Raw genomic sequence first — 18,950 nt, forward strand, 5'->3', positions numbered from 1 at the left:
GCCCTTGGTGAGAGGTGTTTGTAAAAGTTAAAAACAATAATACTTCTCTGCACCTCCTAGAACTTTTTCCAAAATGGACCACACATTCATCTACAAAGAAAGTCTCAGCAGATACCACAAAATTGGAATAACAGTCTGCATCCTGGCTGAGCACTCGGATTAAAGCTGGATATCCCGAGGCAGAAGCAGGATGTATATCCTATTTGAGGTCAACCTGGGCTGCCTAGAGCCCCAAGCCAGGGCTGCAGAGAGACTTCATCTATAAACAAACAAACAAACAAACAAATGGGTGTGCGAAGTGACACTGAAGATCGACCTCTGACCTCTACATGTATATTCCTGGACTAATAGACCCTTACATACATGTGCAAATTCATATACCTCTCTTTCCTCTTTCTCTCCTCTCTCTCTCTTCTTCTCTCTCTCTCTCTCTCTCTCTCTCTCTCTCTCTCTCTCTCTCTCTCTCTCACACACACACACACACACACACACACATACACACACACACACACACACACACACACACAGAACTCTTAATACTTGTAAGCAAATGGATGAATGTGAAAATAATTAAGCCAAGGTAGAAGTCAAACAAACAAGACACACCAAGGACATGCTGTCTGGACCCAGGGGGCAGGAGGGTCAGATCATCAAGGGGTACCGTGTGTGTGTGTGTGTGTGTGTGTGTGTGTGTGTGTGTGTGTGTGAATTTATAAGAGTGCACACTTGAAACATATAAATGCATCTGGCTATGGTCCTTCAATCATGCTATAAAGATCTCTTTAAGTTAAAAAAGTGAGCCAGGCGGTGGTGGCGCATGCCTTTAATCCCAGTACTCAGGAGACAGAGCCAGGTGGATCTCTGTGAGTTCGAGGCCAGCCTGAGCTACAGAGTGAGTTCCAGGAAAGGCCCAAAGCTACACAGAGAAACCCTGTCTCAAAAAACCAAAAAAAAAAAAAGTTAAAAAAGTGAAATAAGGAAAACATCTGAGGCAAATGTGAATATAATCTTGCTGAACACTTTCTTAAAGTAATCAAAGAGAAAATACAAATTAAACACATTGTAAAATACAAGGAAAACACATTAATCAGAGAAAAGTCTCTATGTGGCATGTATTTACTGGACCTGCCATTCCTACACTAGTGGACAATCCTGATGTTGGGGAATATCTGGAATATGGGGAAATGGTTTGAAATGATGATGTTCAATTAGGAGTTTTCATGGATAGAGAAAACACTTAAACATTAATCGCACAGGCACTGAGGATCCATCCGTATGAGCCCTGTCTCTAATGTCCTTTCACTTGACTCACACAAAGTTGTCGCTTTTTTTCTCCCCATGCTAGGCTTCAAAACTCTGGGGCAGATTCTGGATTTTCTGCTCACTCTCTGGCCACTGCATGACTGGAGTCTAGGAGGTGACCAAGGCAAACCTTTGTGCTCTGTCCAAGTTGAATTGCTCTTGACTTCCTCTGCCAGCATGTGACATATTGCTGATTGTATTTTCTGCAATTTCTTTTTTTCGATTTCTTTTCCCTGAGTTACAGCCACATAGCAGCTTTTGCTTGCCCGGTACAGACATTTACGAAAACAAATGCCATGTCACCATGGGAAAGACTCAAGGCCTTCCCTAGAAGCCCATTCATTGCCTTCAACTTGATCACTTTTTCTGCCTTAGTGAAGGACTAGTGTTGTTTAACTTCTTATTCACCTCCAGATGAAACTGCACCAATTAGGAAGTAGCTATGATGTATCTGACCTCAATCTAGTGTTCACCAGACATTCATGTCCACAGTCACAAGGTTTTGGAATGCTACAAACCCCCAAATCACAGAAAGTCTGGCTGAAGGATTCTCATCCCATTATATTTAGGGCAGGGAATCATTTGTAGATTTAAAAGAGGTCTTAACCAGGGAAGCCTCAGACACAGGATTATTTTTCAGCATAATGGAATTAGGAAATCCTCATTGACCTTTTTGGCTGATTTTCAACCTAAAACCATCTGAAACCCATTCTTTCTTTGGTCTTAGAACTCCTGGGTAACCAGTTAACTTTTCAAGTTTTCTTTGACAGCTCTTTTTAGTTTACATGTCCCCAAGGTAGAAACAAAAACATTCCCCATGCTTCTCTAAACTGTGTGGTAAAAATGTCGAGTCTACCCTTACTCATGACCCTGTGCCTCCTGAAGCATCGCACTCTCCTGGTCTCTAACTTACACTGTCTGGTGAAGACCCCGCCAGTCACTCACTGAGCAGGGCAGATGTGGCTAGTCTGCAGGGACAGGTACCATAAGGCACATGCGAAATTCTGAAAACTTGATTCAAAAAGAAGTAATGTGATATATTATATTGATTATACATTTAAAACTACTTTGGATAAACTGGACTAACAAAAACTCATTGCTAAAACCAACATTACCTACTATAATCTTTCCTTAAACTGTGACTCAGAAAAATTACTATTATGTACCTGGATCACGTGACATTTTTGTTTTTTTGTTTGACTTTTGGCTTTTTGAGATGGGAGGGTGTCTCATTTTATAGCCCAGGTTGGCCCCAGATCATTCTTCTGCCTCAGCTTCCCGGGTCTTGAGATTACAGGCACGTACCACCATGTTTGGCTTGGCATTCCATGTCTACTAGATAATCCTGCTTTGACACAGCATTCACACTGAACACATGAAGGAGCCAGCTCTCATCCACGCCCCTGGAGCTGCACTTCACATCCCTGCTGGGCAACATGTCAGTGAGAGGCAGAAGCGCGGCGCAATGGCAGCCAATGCAGTTGAGGAAACTCTTGGACACAGGAACTGACCCTACCATGATTTACTCATGGCTAGGATGACAGGACCACTCTGGCGACTGCGACAGAGCTTGCTGATCTCTGCTCTTTGGCAGCTACAGCAGGAATGCTTGCCAGGCTGAGGAGTCATACTGTCAGGCTTTGACTGGAGCAGGGTGGCGGCAATTACAACAAAAACAACAGTCCAGAAGGGGGCTTGGTGGGCAGGCTAGTGCACAGCACGTATCAGGTCCTGCTTTGCTCCCTAGCCCCACCAAACCAAGTCAAACTAGAACAGCCAGGAACTTATCCTAAGAGCGGTGAATGAAGCTTAAGTAAGTTTAAAGTACACAACAACAACAAAAGTAAAAACAAACTAACCCCAGATACTATGTGTTTAATGTGGCCTAGTTACCTTGTGGAACTGAAACTCCTACCTACATTCCAACATTGTCTTGCCTCATTTGTCTCTTTGGAATCTTCTTTATTAACACGAGGTCTGAATTCACTCAGGAGGCTTTCCTTTACACCCACATCAAAGTGGCTCCTACACGATTTATTCCAGAAGCTCCCATGGAGTCACACCTATTGGCTTTAAAGGCCAGCAGAGAGGGGACCACATCCTTCTCCCAAGGTCCCATGAGGTCTGGTCCTCTGGGCAGGATGGGAAAGAAGAAAGGGCAGCTCGGCTACAGTCTACATCTGTGTTGACGCCTCCCACGGTAAGGCCAGCCTCTATCATCTCATGCATGTATTTATTTGTGTGTTTAATTCGTGTGTGTGGTGTATGTGTAAGTCTTAGGGGTGTGCACACATGTACATCTGGGGTCATGTGGATGCACATGGAGGCCAAGGGCCAATGTCAGGGTTTTTTTTGTTGACTCTCCACCTTGGCGTTTGAGACAGGGTCTCTCCCTGAACCTAGAGCTCACCGATTTGATTAGGCTGGCCAACCAATGAGCTGGTCCAGGGATCTGCCCATGTCTGCCTCCCCAGCCCTGGGGTTATAGACTTGTACCACCACATCCAGCTTTCAAATGGGTGTTGTGGCTTGGACTCGGGTCCTAATACTTCCATGCAGGTACTTTACTGAGCCACCCCCTCAGACACTCGGCCACTATTTAAGATGAACTTATTGTCCTCCCCCAACCCTGTTCGTTTCAGTTACCCTTTGGTAAAAATGACAGGTAGTTAGAAATGCAAATGCAAGACTGCTAGATAGGTTCCCCGTGAATCCCTCAGGAAAAGCTCCAAGTCCCCCGAGCCTAGCACATGTCTTCTCTGTCCCTTTCATATCTCGTCTTCATCGTTTTCTGCCTTCTGTTGCTAACACACCTGCAGTGTACGGGTGACTGAACACAGGGTCAGGACACATGCTTAAACCATCAGCTCATCAACTGTCTTGATCTATTGTCTTGCATCAGAAGAAATCTTTGGGAGTTGTGTCTGTGCATGCCATTATGTCAATAGGCCACAACACATACGCGGACCTGAAAACTTTTTGAGTTCTACCCCAGACATCTTACAAGGCTACTTATTTTTATGGCTTCATTTTTAAACCTTCAGACTTTAAATACCACAGGCAGTGCAGGCTTTGTTCAGTTGCAGAACACGTGACTTAAAATCAGGCACCTCTTCTTTCAAAGTGTGAATGTGGTCATATAAAAGGGACAGCGCTTATGTCGCCCTGCAGCAACTTGAAGTTAGCATGCTGATTTCTTTTTATGATATACTTTAAAAGCGTGTGAGTTAAAAAGTTACTTTTGATGCCAGATTTTTTAATTTTTGCTTGAAGAAGCACATACATCTAACTTATGTGCCGTAAGACATATTTATAATGGAAAGATTGGCACATTTAAATGTGAATTGGATTTAATGTCAGAAACATTTAACATCTCATTTTTTAACCATAGGAAGTTTGAAGGATGAATTAAAATAATTGACTGAAAATTACCAGTGCGTATTTTAAGAGCATTATTCTTCATCAGATGTCTTGTACCGACATATCTAGATTTGACTAGAGACAACTAGCTAGAGATTTCTCACTCTTGTCTAAAATATCATCTTTGGGTTTATATTTCAAATGTAAATGCATTTGGTTGACAGAGGCTCAGAATGAATATAGCAAACAATAAAATTGTATTATGCAAGGGGACAAATTACAAAAAGAATATTTTTCTTGGTTTTTCATGATACAGGTCAGTGCACAAGAGATCTTTACATGTCTTATTTTTTGCTTTTTAGGGAGTGTTTGTTCTGGTTTTTGAGAAAGAGTCTCACCACTTAGCTCAGGATGACCCCAAAAATTATGATCTTCCTGCCTTAGCCTCCTCTCAAGTGTTGGGTTTAGACATGTATCACACACCCAGTGTCCTGAGTGCTTTTGTATTGATTATTATAAAAATGTTTTAGGTGGTTCAAATACATAGGTACATTTCAAGTCTGTGTCAGAAGTCTCTCATAAGCATATGTTAGCAAAAAGTATATAAAACAGATGCAGAATCAAAACTAAACAATCTGTCTTTGGACTGATCTTTTGTTAGGATGTCAAAGCTGTCTAGCCTTGGTTTAGAATTGTTTCAGCCACTCTCTTGCTGTTCATTGATGGTAATGGATGTATCTGTCATTTATCACTAAGTGCTGGTGAAACAGAGAATCATGCATCACACTGCATCACAGAGAATCATGAATGCTCGTCAATGTTCATGGGCTATACACTGTTTAATTCGAACTCAGGAATGATTCTTTTACTAAGAACCCACACAGGCTCTGATTAGGGAAAGTCTATCTCTGTACATCTTTATAACACAAACCATGATAAGCAGGGCTCAGATGCATCTGTGACCTGATGAATAGTTTTGTGTGCCCAAAGATCTCTTTTAGTAAAAGGTTGTATTATGGAGGTGGCATATACATGGAAATGCTCTTCTCTCTCTCTCTCTCTCTCTCTCTCTCTCTCTCTCTCTCTCTCTCTCTCTCTCTCTCTCTCTCTCTGTGTGTGTGTGTGTGTGTGTCCAGAAGTTGACATTTCATAGAGGCCAAATGTCAACATTTCAGCTAGACTGGCTCTTCATTGGGCCCCCAGGATCCTCCTATTTCTACCCTCCAATCCCCCCAAGTACCACACCTGGCTTTTACATGGTTCCTGGGGTCCAAACTCAGGTCTTTGTGCTTGAGCAGCTCTCAGCAAGCACTTTACACGCTGAGCCATCTCCCCAGCCCCCTTTCAGTAGACCCATGTTCCTTATGTCTTTCCAGACTACATTTACAGGCTTGTACTGGACCGCAGACCACAGCGTACCTTCACCGCGCCATTCTCATGCATGGTGATGCAGTTGTCCGCGTCTTCCGAGAGCTGGTACAAGGCCTGAGCTGTAGCTCGGTGCACGTTGGTGTCAGTCGATTTTAGGTAACGCACCAACGGAGCCACCGCTTTGTGCTCACCGAAGGCCACTCTGTTTCTTCCCCACATACAGCAGCGTGAGATAGCTTCCGCCAGGTGGCGCCTCAGCTTGTCGTTATTCTGCACGAGGGGAAGAAATGAGTGTGCACTACAGTGATTCTGTGAGGCTGGGTTCATGCCTATTACCCGCTGCAATGCCAGGGAGGCCTGTGTTCATGCCTATTACCTGCTGTGATGCAGGGAGGCCTGCACTCATGCCTATTACCCACTGTGATGCCAGGGAGGCCTGTGTTCATGCCCATTACCCACTGTGATGCCAGGGAGGCAGCAGAAGCACTCAGTGGCTACTTGGGAAGTACCTTGAAGGAACTGGAATTTGGGTTTTCTTTCTTTTAAAAAGATTTTTTTTTTTTTTTTTGGATAAAGGGTATCATGATGCAGCTCTGAATGACCTTAATCTTACTCTGTAGACCAGGCTCATCTCTAATTCAATGATCCACCTGGCTCTGCCTTCTGTATGGTGGGGCTGAATGTAAACAGTGCTATCAATGATGAGACAGATGTCCAACGCTGGTCATTTGTTCCAGGAAGATTGATTGCCCATAACAAAACCTTACAACCAGGGTCAGTGAAATGACCAGGAGGTAAATGGGCTTGCCACTGAGACTGATGACCTGGGTTCCATCCTATACCCTCATGGTGAAAGTTATCATATGACCTCCACGTGGACATCATGACATACACACATGCACACACAACACACACATGTGCATGCACACACAAAGAATTATAAAAAACCTTATAAATTATTGTTATTTAGTAATAAAAGTATTTCCAGAATATTGGATATTCTTCAAGGACTAATTCATTTGATTGGGACAAGTGAATTAATTCTACTTCTTCAACCTATATTTATTTCCTGTGCACTTTTTTTGCATGTGTATGTGTGTGGCATACATACATGTTTGCATGTATAGTGTATGGGATAGAGGTGTACCTGGAGGCCAGAGATTGACTGTGGGTGTTTTCTTGGATTGCTTTCAACTCTATAAATTGAGGTGGGGTCTTCACTTGAACCCAGGTCTTGCTTATTCAGGTATTGTGGTTAGCCAAGTTTGCCATGTGGGTCCCTCATCTCTGCTTCCCATGCTCTGGGATTACAGACAGGCCAACATATCCACTTGGCATGTATGTGGGGGCTGGAGATCTGAAGTCTCATACTTGAATGGCAGGTGCTTTACCCTACCCAAACCCCACCTTAATTTCTTTCTTTCTTTCTTTCTTTCTTTTTTTTTTTTTTTTTTTTTTTTTTTTTGGTTTTTCGAGATAGGGTTTTTCTGTGTAGTTTTGGTTCCTGTCCTGGAACTCACTCTGTAGACCAGGCTGGCCTTGAACTCACCAAGTTCCACCTGGCTCTGCCTCCTGAGTACTGGGATTAAAGGCATGCACCACCACTGGCCGGCCCCACCTTAATTTCTGAATGGGAGAAGACAGAACAGCACACACAGTGGCATGCACCAGACTTTCTACTATCCTTTTTGCATTTTCTTTATGTAAACCAGACTTTTTACTTAGAATTACGTCATGTAGGAACAGTGTAACTGGGTATGACGTGGTTTTCCATTGTCCTGTTCTCTTGACGCAGAGAACATGTTGCCCTCTGAGTTTGACAGATCCTCTTGGAAGCTGTGGGTGTCCCACACTGACTATTCTGCCAGTGTTTGCATTTCTGTTTTGCCCCACCACTGCCAACTGGTACTCTAGCTCCGTTCAGATAGCTCTGGGCATGGTGAAGTCATTGTCTCAAGGCGCTGCTTCAGCTGGCACAGTTTTAAATAAAAAGCGTAATACCGCTAAAGCTTTCTAGCTTGAGACTGTCACAGTCCAGGCGTCTAAGCTGGGAGCGGAACAATTGAGCTTCTAATGCTGGAATGAGCAGCACCTTAAGAATAATGACAGGGGCAGGGAAGACGACAGCTAGCACTTACCTAGCAGCACTTGTATTTGGCACGGCTTCGCTTGCCAACAACAAATAGTAAAAAAATAAAAATAAAAAACCCTTTATTTAACAAAGACCTTGCGTATTAATATTCTGTTTGTAAAATATGTCTTTGTGTTCTCTGGTCTTAGGGAAGCTTGATGAGTTGAAGACAATCTTATGCTTTATAAGCAATGGGCACTAGACCCGAATTCAGATCTCTGGACTTCACGTTCCTTCCTTTTTACTCTACCGTGATTTGAGAGTACACCGTGAAAACAAGGGGTTACTTACTGTGTTGGCAAGTTTGGACAACAGAGGGACAACTCCATGGTCTGTAATGACAGCTAAGTTTTCCTGGTCTTTTGCTATGTTGGTGATAGCAGCGCAGACACTTGCCAGGACCTCTTTATTATCTGACTTCAATAAATTGACCACCAGTTCCAAACCACCAACAAAGGAACGGACCATTTCTCCAGCATCCTGGATAAAAGAGAAACAGCTTCTTTTAGGCTAGTTTACAAAAGGCAGAAGTTAATAATAAGGCTGTTGGGTATATTTTAAGATAAAAGAAAAATTTAGTTTAGTATATTTCTGTATTTTCAAATTCTATGTATATATGTATGTTTACATATGTTAATAGTGAGTAGGTACACAACAGGTATACACAGATTGGTTTGAAAAATTACTGTAGGAGCCACTGAGAAGGTAACAAAATGCAGCTGGTTTTTAGTATCTGCAGACAGTTATATGAAGTCAGTGCGAATACTGAATTAGCCAACAGTGAACCATTGTTCTTTGGGCAAAACACAGAGGAGTTCTGACTAGCTCTGGGGACAATATTTTTGCCAACTGATCAATGTATAACATTATTGCACATGTTCAGTTTGAGCACACCTTATTTTCTATATTAAACAATCACATTTACTTATTTATTTATTTTTGGGTGGGGGTTGTGCTTGCCACAGCATACTAATGGTCAGAGGACAGCTTGCAGGAGTCGGTTCTCTCCTGGGGACCAGAGGATCTGACTTAGGGGTCGGACTCAGTAGCAAGTGCCGTTACCAGCTGAGTCATCATGCAAAATAAATGCACATATATATATTTTCAACTCATTAACATTAACACCATGGCCAGCAGCACTATAACTCATGTACAGAAGCCTGTCAAACACATATTTTCTCTAAAAAGCACATCAAAGCCTTCTTGTGCTTAAAGAACCATAGGCAATACTTCAGCACTATGCCTGGGGACAGTTTAGCAGTGAAATAATGAACACAAGGCACAAAAATATGAAAAATGTGGCTCCACATGGACTCCCAAATGGCCCCATGTTTCCAGAATGGGCTGAAACAAACATGCCGAGTGACCTTTGTGGCCTCCTCAGCCTCAGCCAGGAACATGCTTCCAAAGATCTGGACTCGGCACCTTTCTGCGTGTCTCCAAGAATGACCACGAAAGGGCCTCAAGAGTGAGTTGGGGTTACAAAGGGGCTTCTATGGAGAATCTGTGGATGAGGCATGTTGATACACACACCATGTGGCCATCGTGTTGGGCATATCTGGTGGGGAAATCAGATGAGCATTGAGAAAGGACACGGTTCCAGCCAGGCATGGTGGTGCAAGCCTGTAATGCCAGCAATGGGGCTGAGGCAGGAGGACTGTGGATCTGATGAAAGCCTGAGCTGCAGGACCCTACCTCCATGGGATGGGGGGTGGGGGAATAGGAAAGGAAGGGAAATAAGGTGATGAGCACACCAAGGAGCAGGTGAATAGAGCAGAAACACGCTGGGGACTGACTGATTTAAACAACGGGGTTTAACATCCTTTTTAGACACGGTATGAACTGCAAATCTGTTAGCCCAACTAAACCTCACAACAATCCTGCACAGCAGGTGTGATTATTTCTAGTTTAGATCTTTAAAACTGATTTAAAAATTGAAAACTAATTTAGAGCTATTGAACCTCATATGCTAGATTATATCCTGCATAAAGGCAAGATGCCATGTGAGCTTTATCAATCATCAATTTGGTTTTCACATTCCCATACCTTCTAAATTCATCCATGTTGTTGCACTCGATGCAGGATAAAACCTAAGCTTCTAAACATGGTTACTAAGGCATTCTCTGTAGTCCTGGTCCTCATCTCTAGCCTCAACTTGGTCACTTTTTTTTTTTTTTTTTTTTTTTTTTTTTGGTTTTCGAGACAGGGTTTCTCTGTGTATCTTTGCGCCTTTCCTGGGACTCACTTGGTAGTCCAGGCTGGCCTTGAACTCACAGAGATCCGCCTGGCTCTGCCTCCCGAGTGCTGGGATTAAAGGCGTGCACCACCTCCGCCCGGCTTTGATCACTTCTAATATCTCACATAAGCACAAGTCTACTGGCTTCTGCCGAGAACTAGGGTTAAGTGGCTCCTAAAAGACTTCACTCAAAGCACAGATTACTATAGGTAGTGAATGGCTTCTTTGTTTATCTTTTACCTTGAACTTTAAATTCTGGGTGGGCAGACGGTCCATTATTCACTAGCCATACCAGTGTCTAGCAGTTAGCCCTTGCTCAAATCCTGGAACTTTCCCACTGCAAGCCTGTAGGGGGTGCAGAGGTCTTTGAGCTCACAGACACGCATTAGGAGAACCTGGAATGTTACGCACACAGGGTTGTTCCTTCAAAGGAAGGAATACAAAACCCGTTTTCTGCCCAGAAGGCTGGAGAGGAAGTGCTTTCTGGCCTGATGACCTTTGCACTATCTGTGTGGCAGGAGATTGCCCAGCAGATCCTCCCTCACACCTTTATCATAAATGTCTTTTTCTTGGTCAACTTACAGAACCTTTATAGACTTTATAAAGTTTCAACGTAGTAATGTCTGATCTGTATTTAGCTGACTTTGTTCCTCAGAGAGATTTATGTATGCTTTGCTGTGCTCCTGGGATTGAGTTGATGACCACCAGAATAATCTTCACCAAATTTTGCTGTGTTTAAATATGTCTAAAATAAACTACTTAGGGCCAGACTTCCAACGTTTGAACCAACACTGGCTAGTGAGTTGTGTTGAGCTGAACTACCTTCTTGCCTCCGAGGACTTGTCACTCTGCTGGTTATGAAGGTCTCAGAGACCCCCACACAAGCCCACATGTGTAATAAACCAAACTAATCTCCTAGTGGAAGCTGAAGCCCGGACAACAAGCCAGATCTGCCCAAGCACAAGGGCCAAGTGAGAATCAGTAGGCAAAGCAGACTTCTCCCATCGCCATAAGAACAGATCCATACTGGGGCCCTACTACTCAATGCCAAATGTAAGTACCATTTCTGATAGTTGGAACATGCTTCGAATGTGCCCCTAAAATCATTTTTTGAACTACTCCACTTTCACAAATTCTACAGTAAAAGTTTTACTCTAATACAAAAGAAACTACATTCACAATGTCGGTCTATGTTGTCCCTTTATTAATTGAGCATTAAGATGCTATCAACCTGAATATTATATTAAAAATTCAATAACTATCAAATATGTAACACCATCCTGTCCCATTGTTCTCTCCTAAAAAACTAGCAAATCTCACTTCTCTTAAAAATGAGCAACATAAGGTTGGGGAGATGGCTCAATGGCCCACTTGCTTTGCAAATATTGAGTACAGGGAGCTGGGTCCCCAGAACCACATAAAGGGCAGCAGGCCTCAGCCTATAACCCCAGCATTGTGAGGGCAGACACAGAGGATCCCAGGGCAAGTTGACTCATTAGACCAGTACACAGTAGAACTGGTGAGTATAGGTTCAGTGTGAGATTCTTCCTCCATAAATACATTGTAGAACAATTGAAAAAGACACATGACATCAACTTCAGGCCTCCCCAACACACGCATACATATACCAGTATACTCCGATGTGATGCACATGCATACATACAACATGTACATATAAAATGCAAAAAGTGATCAATATGAAAAAAACTGAAATAATTTTCAATAGGAGTTAAGAATAACAAAGCCAGATGGAATGAGGGAAAAAACTTCTGTGTTTACAGACAATAAGTATACATGAAACCAGACTTACAAAACAAACTGGTCATGTAATGTAACATTGTTATTTTACTTACTGTTATTATTGTTAGTCTTTTGACAACATTGGGGATAGAAGCCAGGACCTTGTGTATGTTAGGTATGTATTTCATCCCTGAGCTACACCCCTACACCCTCAGTCATATTATTGAAAGAACTGAATAAAAATAATAAGAACCATTAAAAAGAAACTATACTCACAACAGTTCTTATATCCTACGATTATCAAACAAAACAAGTTTTAAATAGAAATGAAAGATCTAAAATCAGGAAGGAAGGAAAGATTGGTTTTTGGAAATCACACTGACCCAGTAGGAAAACAAAAAGGAATAAAGACTTTCTTCTCTAAATAGAAGATGTGACTACAAACTAATACAAAACTGCAGAGGAATGAGCAGAGGGGCGGCATACACATCAGAGTCCCAAAGAAGAAGAGTTAGCAGCAGGAAAGGAATTTAAAGCACAAATTGAGAGAATTCTCTCCTGAAGTAAGTAGAAACCAAGAGTATATTGAAATGAAATACTTGAGAAACCTTACCCAGGATGAGCTGCACATAAAGACACATCTTCGTCTAACTGCTGGACTTCAATTAAAAAATAAAAATCCTGGATCAGCAGTAGAAGACTTGCCCGGTTGTATGTAAAGCTCTGCTTTCAATCCACAGCAACATCACACTCAGAAGCATAGACAGACATACATACAACACAGATATACACACACAGAAACACCAGCAGAGAGATGTAACACACACACACACACACACACACACACACACACACACACACACGCATGCACACACAATTCTTTGGTCATGCAAGACAAAAATAAGGTATTATTTTTGGACTGTTGGTGAAGGAAAGCAGCTAACACAGCTGAGACAATCAAATGGGGTCTAATGGTCAAGCCAATTTCCAAAGTATAAAATGCCTTAAATGTGCGGCTTCCCAGAGGCCTTCTAAAGAGTCTACCAGGAAAACACATGCCAGACATAAAGAAAGACTAGGAAGACATTGCAAATGGACTGGATTAGTTTTACATTGTCTTTTTATGTACTGGTAGGCATGTTAACTGTAACTGTGCACACTAACACGTGAGGGTGATTTAATAACACACGCATACAGCGCAGGGCCATCAAATCCAGTCTCTCTTTATTCACACACCCATAACTCTTCAAAACCAACCTGACTTCATCTTTCTATGTTCAGGTTGTCATTTTCTAGTATCTGTATATAAGAGAATATTTGGTATTTCTGTTCCTGGCTTATTTCTTGATGTAATGTCTTGATAAATTGTCCTCTAGCTTCATTCATTTTGGTGCAAATGACAAGACTTCATTCCTCTTTATGACTAAATAATATTCCATTGTGTGTAGGCACCACCCATCCATCTGTTGATGGACACTCATGTCACTGTCATATCTTAGCTGGTGTGACTGTTACTGTGATAACTGTGCATATGCAGGCATGTGTTTGGTACCCTGACTGTATTTCCTCTGGATATGAACATAAGTCCAGAGTGGGATTTATGGATTGTATAGGAATTCTGATTTTGTTGTTCTGAGGCACCTTCATGCAGGATTATGTCTTCTTCCCATCTCAGAACACATACACATACACGCACACGCACACACACACCACTCAAAAGACATTTCCTCTAGCCACACATACAGCATTGGGAGAGGAGCCTTCTCTATAATCCAAGGGTGACCCTACACTGGCCTAAGCCTGTCATGGATGTCCAGGATACTCGCCCATTATTTGGCTAAGGGTTCAAGCATCACCAGTAAGCTATGAGATGATGTCAGTTGAGTCCCTTGGAAAGTTTTATTTCTACTACTTACTTAAGGTATTATCATAATTGACCACACCAAGAAAGACAGAATAAAAAGTGGGAAGTAGTCTGGTCCTCATGATGCTATGGGGCTGCTGAGTTCAATGACCCTAAAACAAATCCCACACACGATTTGACATTTGCAGCACAAGTGTCTGTAGCCTTGTGTTCATCCTGTTTCAGTAATTTTTCTCACTCATCTATTTCTGAAACAAGAGCTACCCAGCTAGGTAGGGCAACACATGTCTAATCCTAGCATTTGGGAGGCAAAGGAGAAGGTACCTGAGTTTGAGGCCAGCCTGAGTGATATAGTGAGACCTTGTCTTGGGAACAATTAAAAAACAAACAAACAAAAAAAACCAAAACCACTAGACAAAAGAAAAAGAAACAGAGGACCCCAGCCATCTTTGCAGAATCTCCCTTGGGAAATATGGTTTTGTTCATCACTCAGTTGACAGTCAATAAATGTTTGTTGGATTTTTTTTAAAGATTGAGAGATGTACAACTTCAAAATACTTCAGCATAGGTCTGGAGATGGGGCTCAGTGGTAGAGCTCTTGTCTAGCATGTACAAGGGCCAAAGTTAACTCTTGAGTGCTGCTAAAAGTAATAAACAGATAGCTAGCTAGCTAGATGATGGATAGGTACCCATAGTCACAATACCAAAAAGAAAAGAATGAAAGGTCTTTAGGCTGGACTTGTAATTGGTAAGTTCATACTCATAGTCACAAAGACCAGAAAGAAAAGAATGTAAGGTCTCTATGCTGGACTTTTAATTGGTAAGTTCAGGTCAACGGGTCAGACTGGGAATTGTCCTCGTCCTCTGAAGCCAGCCTCATGGACCTACCAGCTTTCCAGTTCTGCATAAGCTGGGGGCCTTGGGACTGTACTGGGGAAAATGACAAATGACCACATCTATCTCTGATCCAAGAGCTTCCTAAGGTGGATGGTATGAGACACATGGAGCCAAAGTCTCAGCTGAGACCCATGTCCTGGCCCACCCAGGTCTCAGACAGTTTGCAGTCCTTGGGACAATAAAAATGCCAGCCCTGAGTGCCCCGGCCCCTGAAGAGTTCATTATTTGTTTTGAAGGTGAGACTTCTTTCTTTTCTTTTCAGATTTAAAGATTTTTAAACATATGACATCTTGCCTCACGTAGTCTCTCTGGAAAGGGAGACAGTATATTTGAGGGTGGAAAAGACAATTCCTCTGCCAAAGCTGTCTTGCACTAATGCTGAAGGGCTGGGCAAAGCCACCACATTTTCCACCTTCTCACATATCCTAGAAACTGCTCTCTGCCAGTTTCACCACGGTGCAATCCTGTTCTGCACAACTCAGACACTCGTCTGTAATGGGAAAACCCTTAGTAATAAGAGTAATAAAAGCAATGACTGCCTAATTGTCTGCAGTTTAGAAAGGATTTCCATACACATGTATTTCCTTTGATTATGACAAAATAGCCTAAGGGATTATTAGGACCTCAAGGCATAGACATGGGGTTCAAAATTCATGAAGAACAGACAGTAGCAAATCTACTTCGATGTCAAAATCTAGTATATTTTCACTGAGCGCAGCCCTAATCACTCATGATTGTATTTATCACTTTAACTCTGGCTTAAGACACTTAGAAGCCCCTTCACAGCTTAGGAGATCCCTAACACCAAAGGATATGAAGTTCTGTGACCAACCCAAAGCAGCCAGTGGAAAACAGAAGGGAGACCCCCTTGGGGAGCTATCAGAGGTGGAGCTGTTGGAGAAGTAGGAAAAGGTGTGTCAAGTCCAGATTAGACAAGATCAAGCAGAACACACGGATGAGAGGATAATGTAAAGATAGCAAAATACCGACATCTTGTTAGAATTTAACCAGGAGGAAACCATTAAGCTCTTATTTACCGATGAATACATAGAGTGGAAAACGTGTGCTTTGATAGAGAGCTTCAGGCACAGGTATGAGAATCTTACCTCCAGCAAAAGGAACGGGCACTTTTCTGAAGATGTGACACACACATAATATGACTAAAGCACATACAAGGCCAGGAGAATATGACTTAAGACAAAAATTTGAATCAGAAGAGTTATAAAAAGAGGCCGTATGGTGCATAGCATAGTATTTAAAAATGATTTTAAAAATAGCATATTGCATATAAAACTTTCAAAAACCCTCCATTCGCATTTGAATAGCATGTCAGAGAATCCAAAACTCAACAGGCACATCCCACCCTGAAAGTGTAGCCAGTGACTTAAACCTTTGAAAAGCCTCAGTACAACCCATGTGTCCTTGAGAACAGAGTATTATTTGTAGAGGTCTGTCACAATAAGATCCTTGTTCTAGCCCAGTGGTTAACAAATCTCCCACCTAAAAGAATCACTTTTAAATTCAAATTTCCTTGTACTTTCAAATGCAGGTTTTAAGAAAAGCAGACTCAGGGTATCATCCACCATCCTTTTCCTTATGAACTGAAGGCAATGCAAATTAGATTCAGGAGAAGAAACGAGGCAAGCTTTAAATCCAGATTTCCTGAGAACGGAGCTTTGCTCTAATTGGCTCTCAAGAAAAATAATAATTTTTCCCTAACTCCTTAACTCAATTCAGGAAAATCTGCTTAAACATTACAGAAAATGGTGTTGTTTATTTTTTTTCCCACTTAGCGGTGTTCTGTGCTGACTCTACTTTGGGTGAATATTGCATTAACTGTGAGGTGCTGTTGTGTACCGGACGCTTACAGAGTTAACGACGCAACATTCTCCGCCAGTGATGTATTGGAAAGGTGCTAAACAAATATACACCTTGAAATGGATGTGATTTATAAACTCAATGTACATATATTTGCATATATTTTATGTATGTACATTTGTATACATTTTTACTGTTACTGTATATTTAAAACTTAAAACAAACAAACACGTGTGTTTCATAACACAGATTTAGGAAGGAAAGTGAATTCCTGTTTAGGTTCAGATGCTTCTAAATAGTGAGTTGCATGGATCAGGCTAAGAACACTTAAAATGGTAATCACAGAATCAAAAATTGCTCCCATGAAATACTGAACCCCCAAAACAGGGAGCCCTCGTCTTACAGAGATTGTTTTCCAAACTTTACTTCTTGCACCACACTTTCTGTAAGTATGTGGTCCACACACCCATCTGGCACAAAAGAGTCTATTAAACTCGTGACATGTATAAAACACATCGACTGTATCAAACCCTCCTCTGTGTGGATGCTTCCCGATGTATGAAGCCAGCTTGGCCTCCTCCCTTGTATTTATGTGTCTTTAACCAATTTCCACATTAAATGGTTTTCATAGGTCTCCTCTCCCAGTTATCAAGGTTCCTCTTCAAACACACCCAGAATTTAACACAGATTCCCAGATGTGGCCCAGCCAGAAGAGTATGCTGGGACTCTTTTATCTTTTGCGATCTAGATATGGGACTTCTGCTGTGGACTGAGTAACTGTATGAGCAATTTCAGCAGTCAGGTTGCTGTGTTTATGTTTAATTTTGAAGCCAGCTGAAATCTCTCCTTGCCTTCAGTGAATTACCACACATCCACAACACCCTTATCTTGCACTTAAGGGATTTTAACCACCCTTTATGGCTCTAATTAAGCTGAATAGTTTCCATATAATTGATACAAGCTTTCAGATGTAGATTTCACCTTGTGGAATTTATTTTTGTACGGCGCTTAGAGAGACTAAGGGAGGTGTCTGAATCTTTTAATGTATGCAATGTATTCGATGATTCTTGTTTTAGCAAATTTCTTGGAGAGGCAAAAATGTAGTTGCTATTTCTTTTTAACAAAACAAAATGGTGATTCTCGAGCTTTATTGCATATTAGCATCACTCTGGGAATTCTTAAAATTTCCTCAGCCCAAAGCTATGATTTGGGTTCTAAAATTCATCTGGAACTTGATCACCAATGTGACAGCAGTTGAGAGCACATTTAGAGGTGATTATGTCACAAAGGCAGAGCTCCAGTGGATGGGGTTAAGTCCTGTTAGAAAGGCCTTCTTGCCGGGCGCTGGTGGCGCATGCCTTTAATCCCAGCACTCGGGTGGCAGAGCCAGGCAGATCTCTGTGAGTTCGAGGCCAGCCTGGGCTACCAAGTGAGTTCCAGGAAAGGCGCAAAGCTACACAGAGAAACCCTGTCTCGAAAAACCAAAAAAAAAAAGAAAGGCCTTCTTGCCCTTCTGACTTTTGCCATGTGTACCATCTCAGAACAGAGAGCAACCCTCACCAGACATGGCGTCAGTGCCTTAATCTTGACTGTCCTAAACCATAGAAAACAAATTTTTACTGTTTTGACTTCTGTGAGGTAAAGTTCAGCAGCAGAAATAGACCAAGACACCCAAGTTGTATCCAAAATCATTTTGATCACCATGTATGGGGGTGGGAGCTGGCAACATAAGATTACAGGTCATTCCAATGTTTATGTGTCCTGGGTTGAATATTTGGGAGACATTTTAGGTTCATGATCATTAACAAGATGACATTGAGCAAGCTACTTCTCCTCTATAAACTGTAATGACTGCATCCATGAAGCTGAAGAATGTTGGGAGAGAGAGAGAGAGAGATGTTACTGTAATTCTTACTTAATAATTGTTCTTGTTTTACTATATTAAGGTTAAAACCCTTTTTAATTAGATAAAAAAGGGGGGAATGCTGTGGGATAATGCTCTTGTACACTGTAAAGACTTGTCACTTGAATTATTTTAATAAAACGCTGATTGGCCAGTAGTCAGGCAGGAAGTATAGATGGGGCAACCAGACTAGGAGAATTCTGGAAAGAGGAAGGGCAGAGTCAGGAGTCACCAGCCAGCCAGATGCAGAGGAAGCAAGATGAGAATGCCATTTTTGAGAAAAGGTACCAAGCCACGTGGCTAAACATAGATAAAAATTATGGGTTAA

The 18,950-nt window shown here is 41.9% G+C and overlaps 1 protein-coding gene across 3 annotated transcripts in view; it reads right to left on the minus strand.

Moving 5' to 3' along the window:
- Positions 1-18,950, minus strand: part of Odad2 (outer dynein arm docking complex subunit 2) — a 151,988-nt gene that overhangs the window by 29,585 nt on the left and 103,453 nt on the right. For all 3 annotated transcript variants that reach the window (XM_059263752.1, XM_059263753.1, XM_059263754.1), the window contains 2 exons: positions 8,456-8,644; positions 6,082-6,303 (listed from right to left, as the gene is read on the minus strand). In XM_059263752.1, coding sequence (XP_059119735.1) covers positions 6,082-6,303; positions 8,456-8,644 — 411 coding nt within the window. The remainder of the gene's footprint in view (positions 1-6,081; positions 6,304-8,455; positions 8,645-18,950) is intronic.

The sequence above is a fragment of the Peromyscus eremicus genome, chromosome 5, assembly GCF_949786415.1.
Source record: "Peromyscus eremicus chromosome 5, PerEre_H2_v1, whole genome shotgun sequence".
Lineage (NCBI taxonomy): Eukaryota > Metazoa > Chordata > Mammalia > Rodentia > Cricetidae > Peromyscus > Peromyscus eremicus.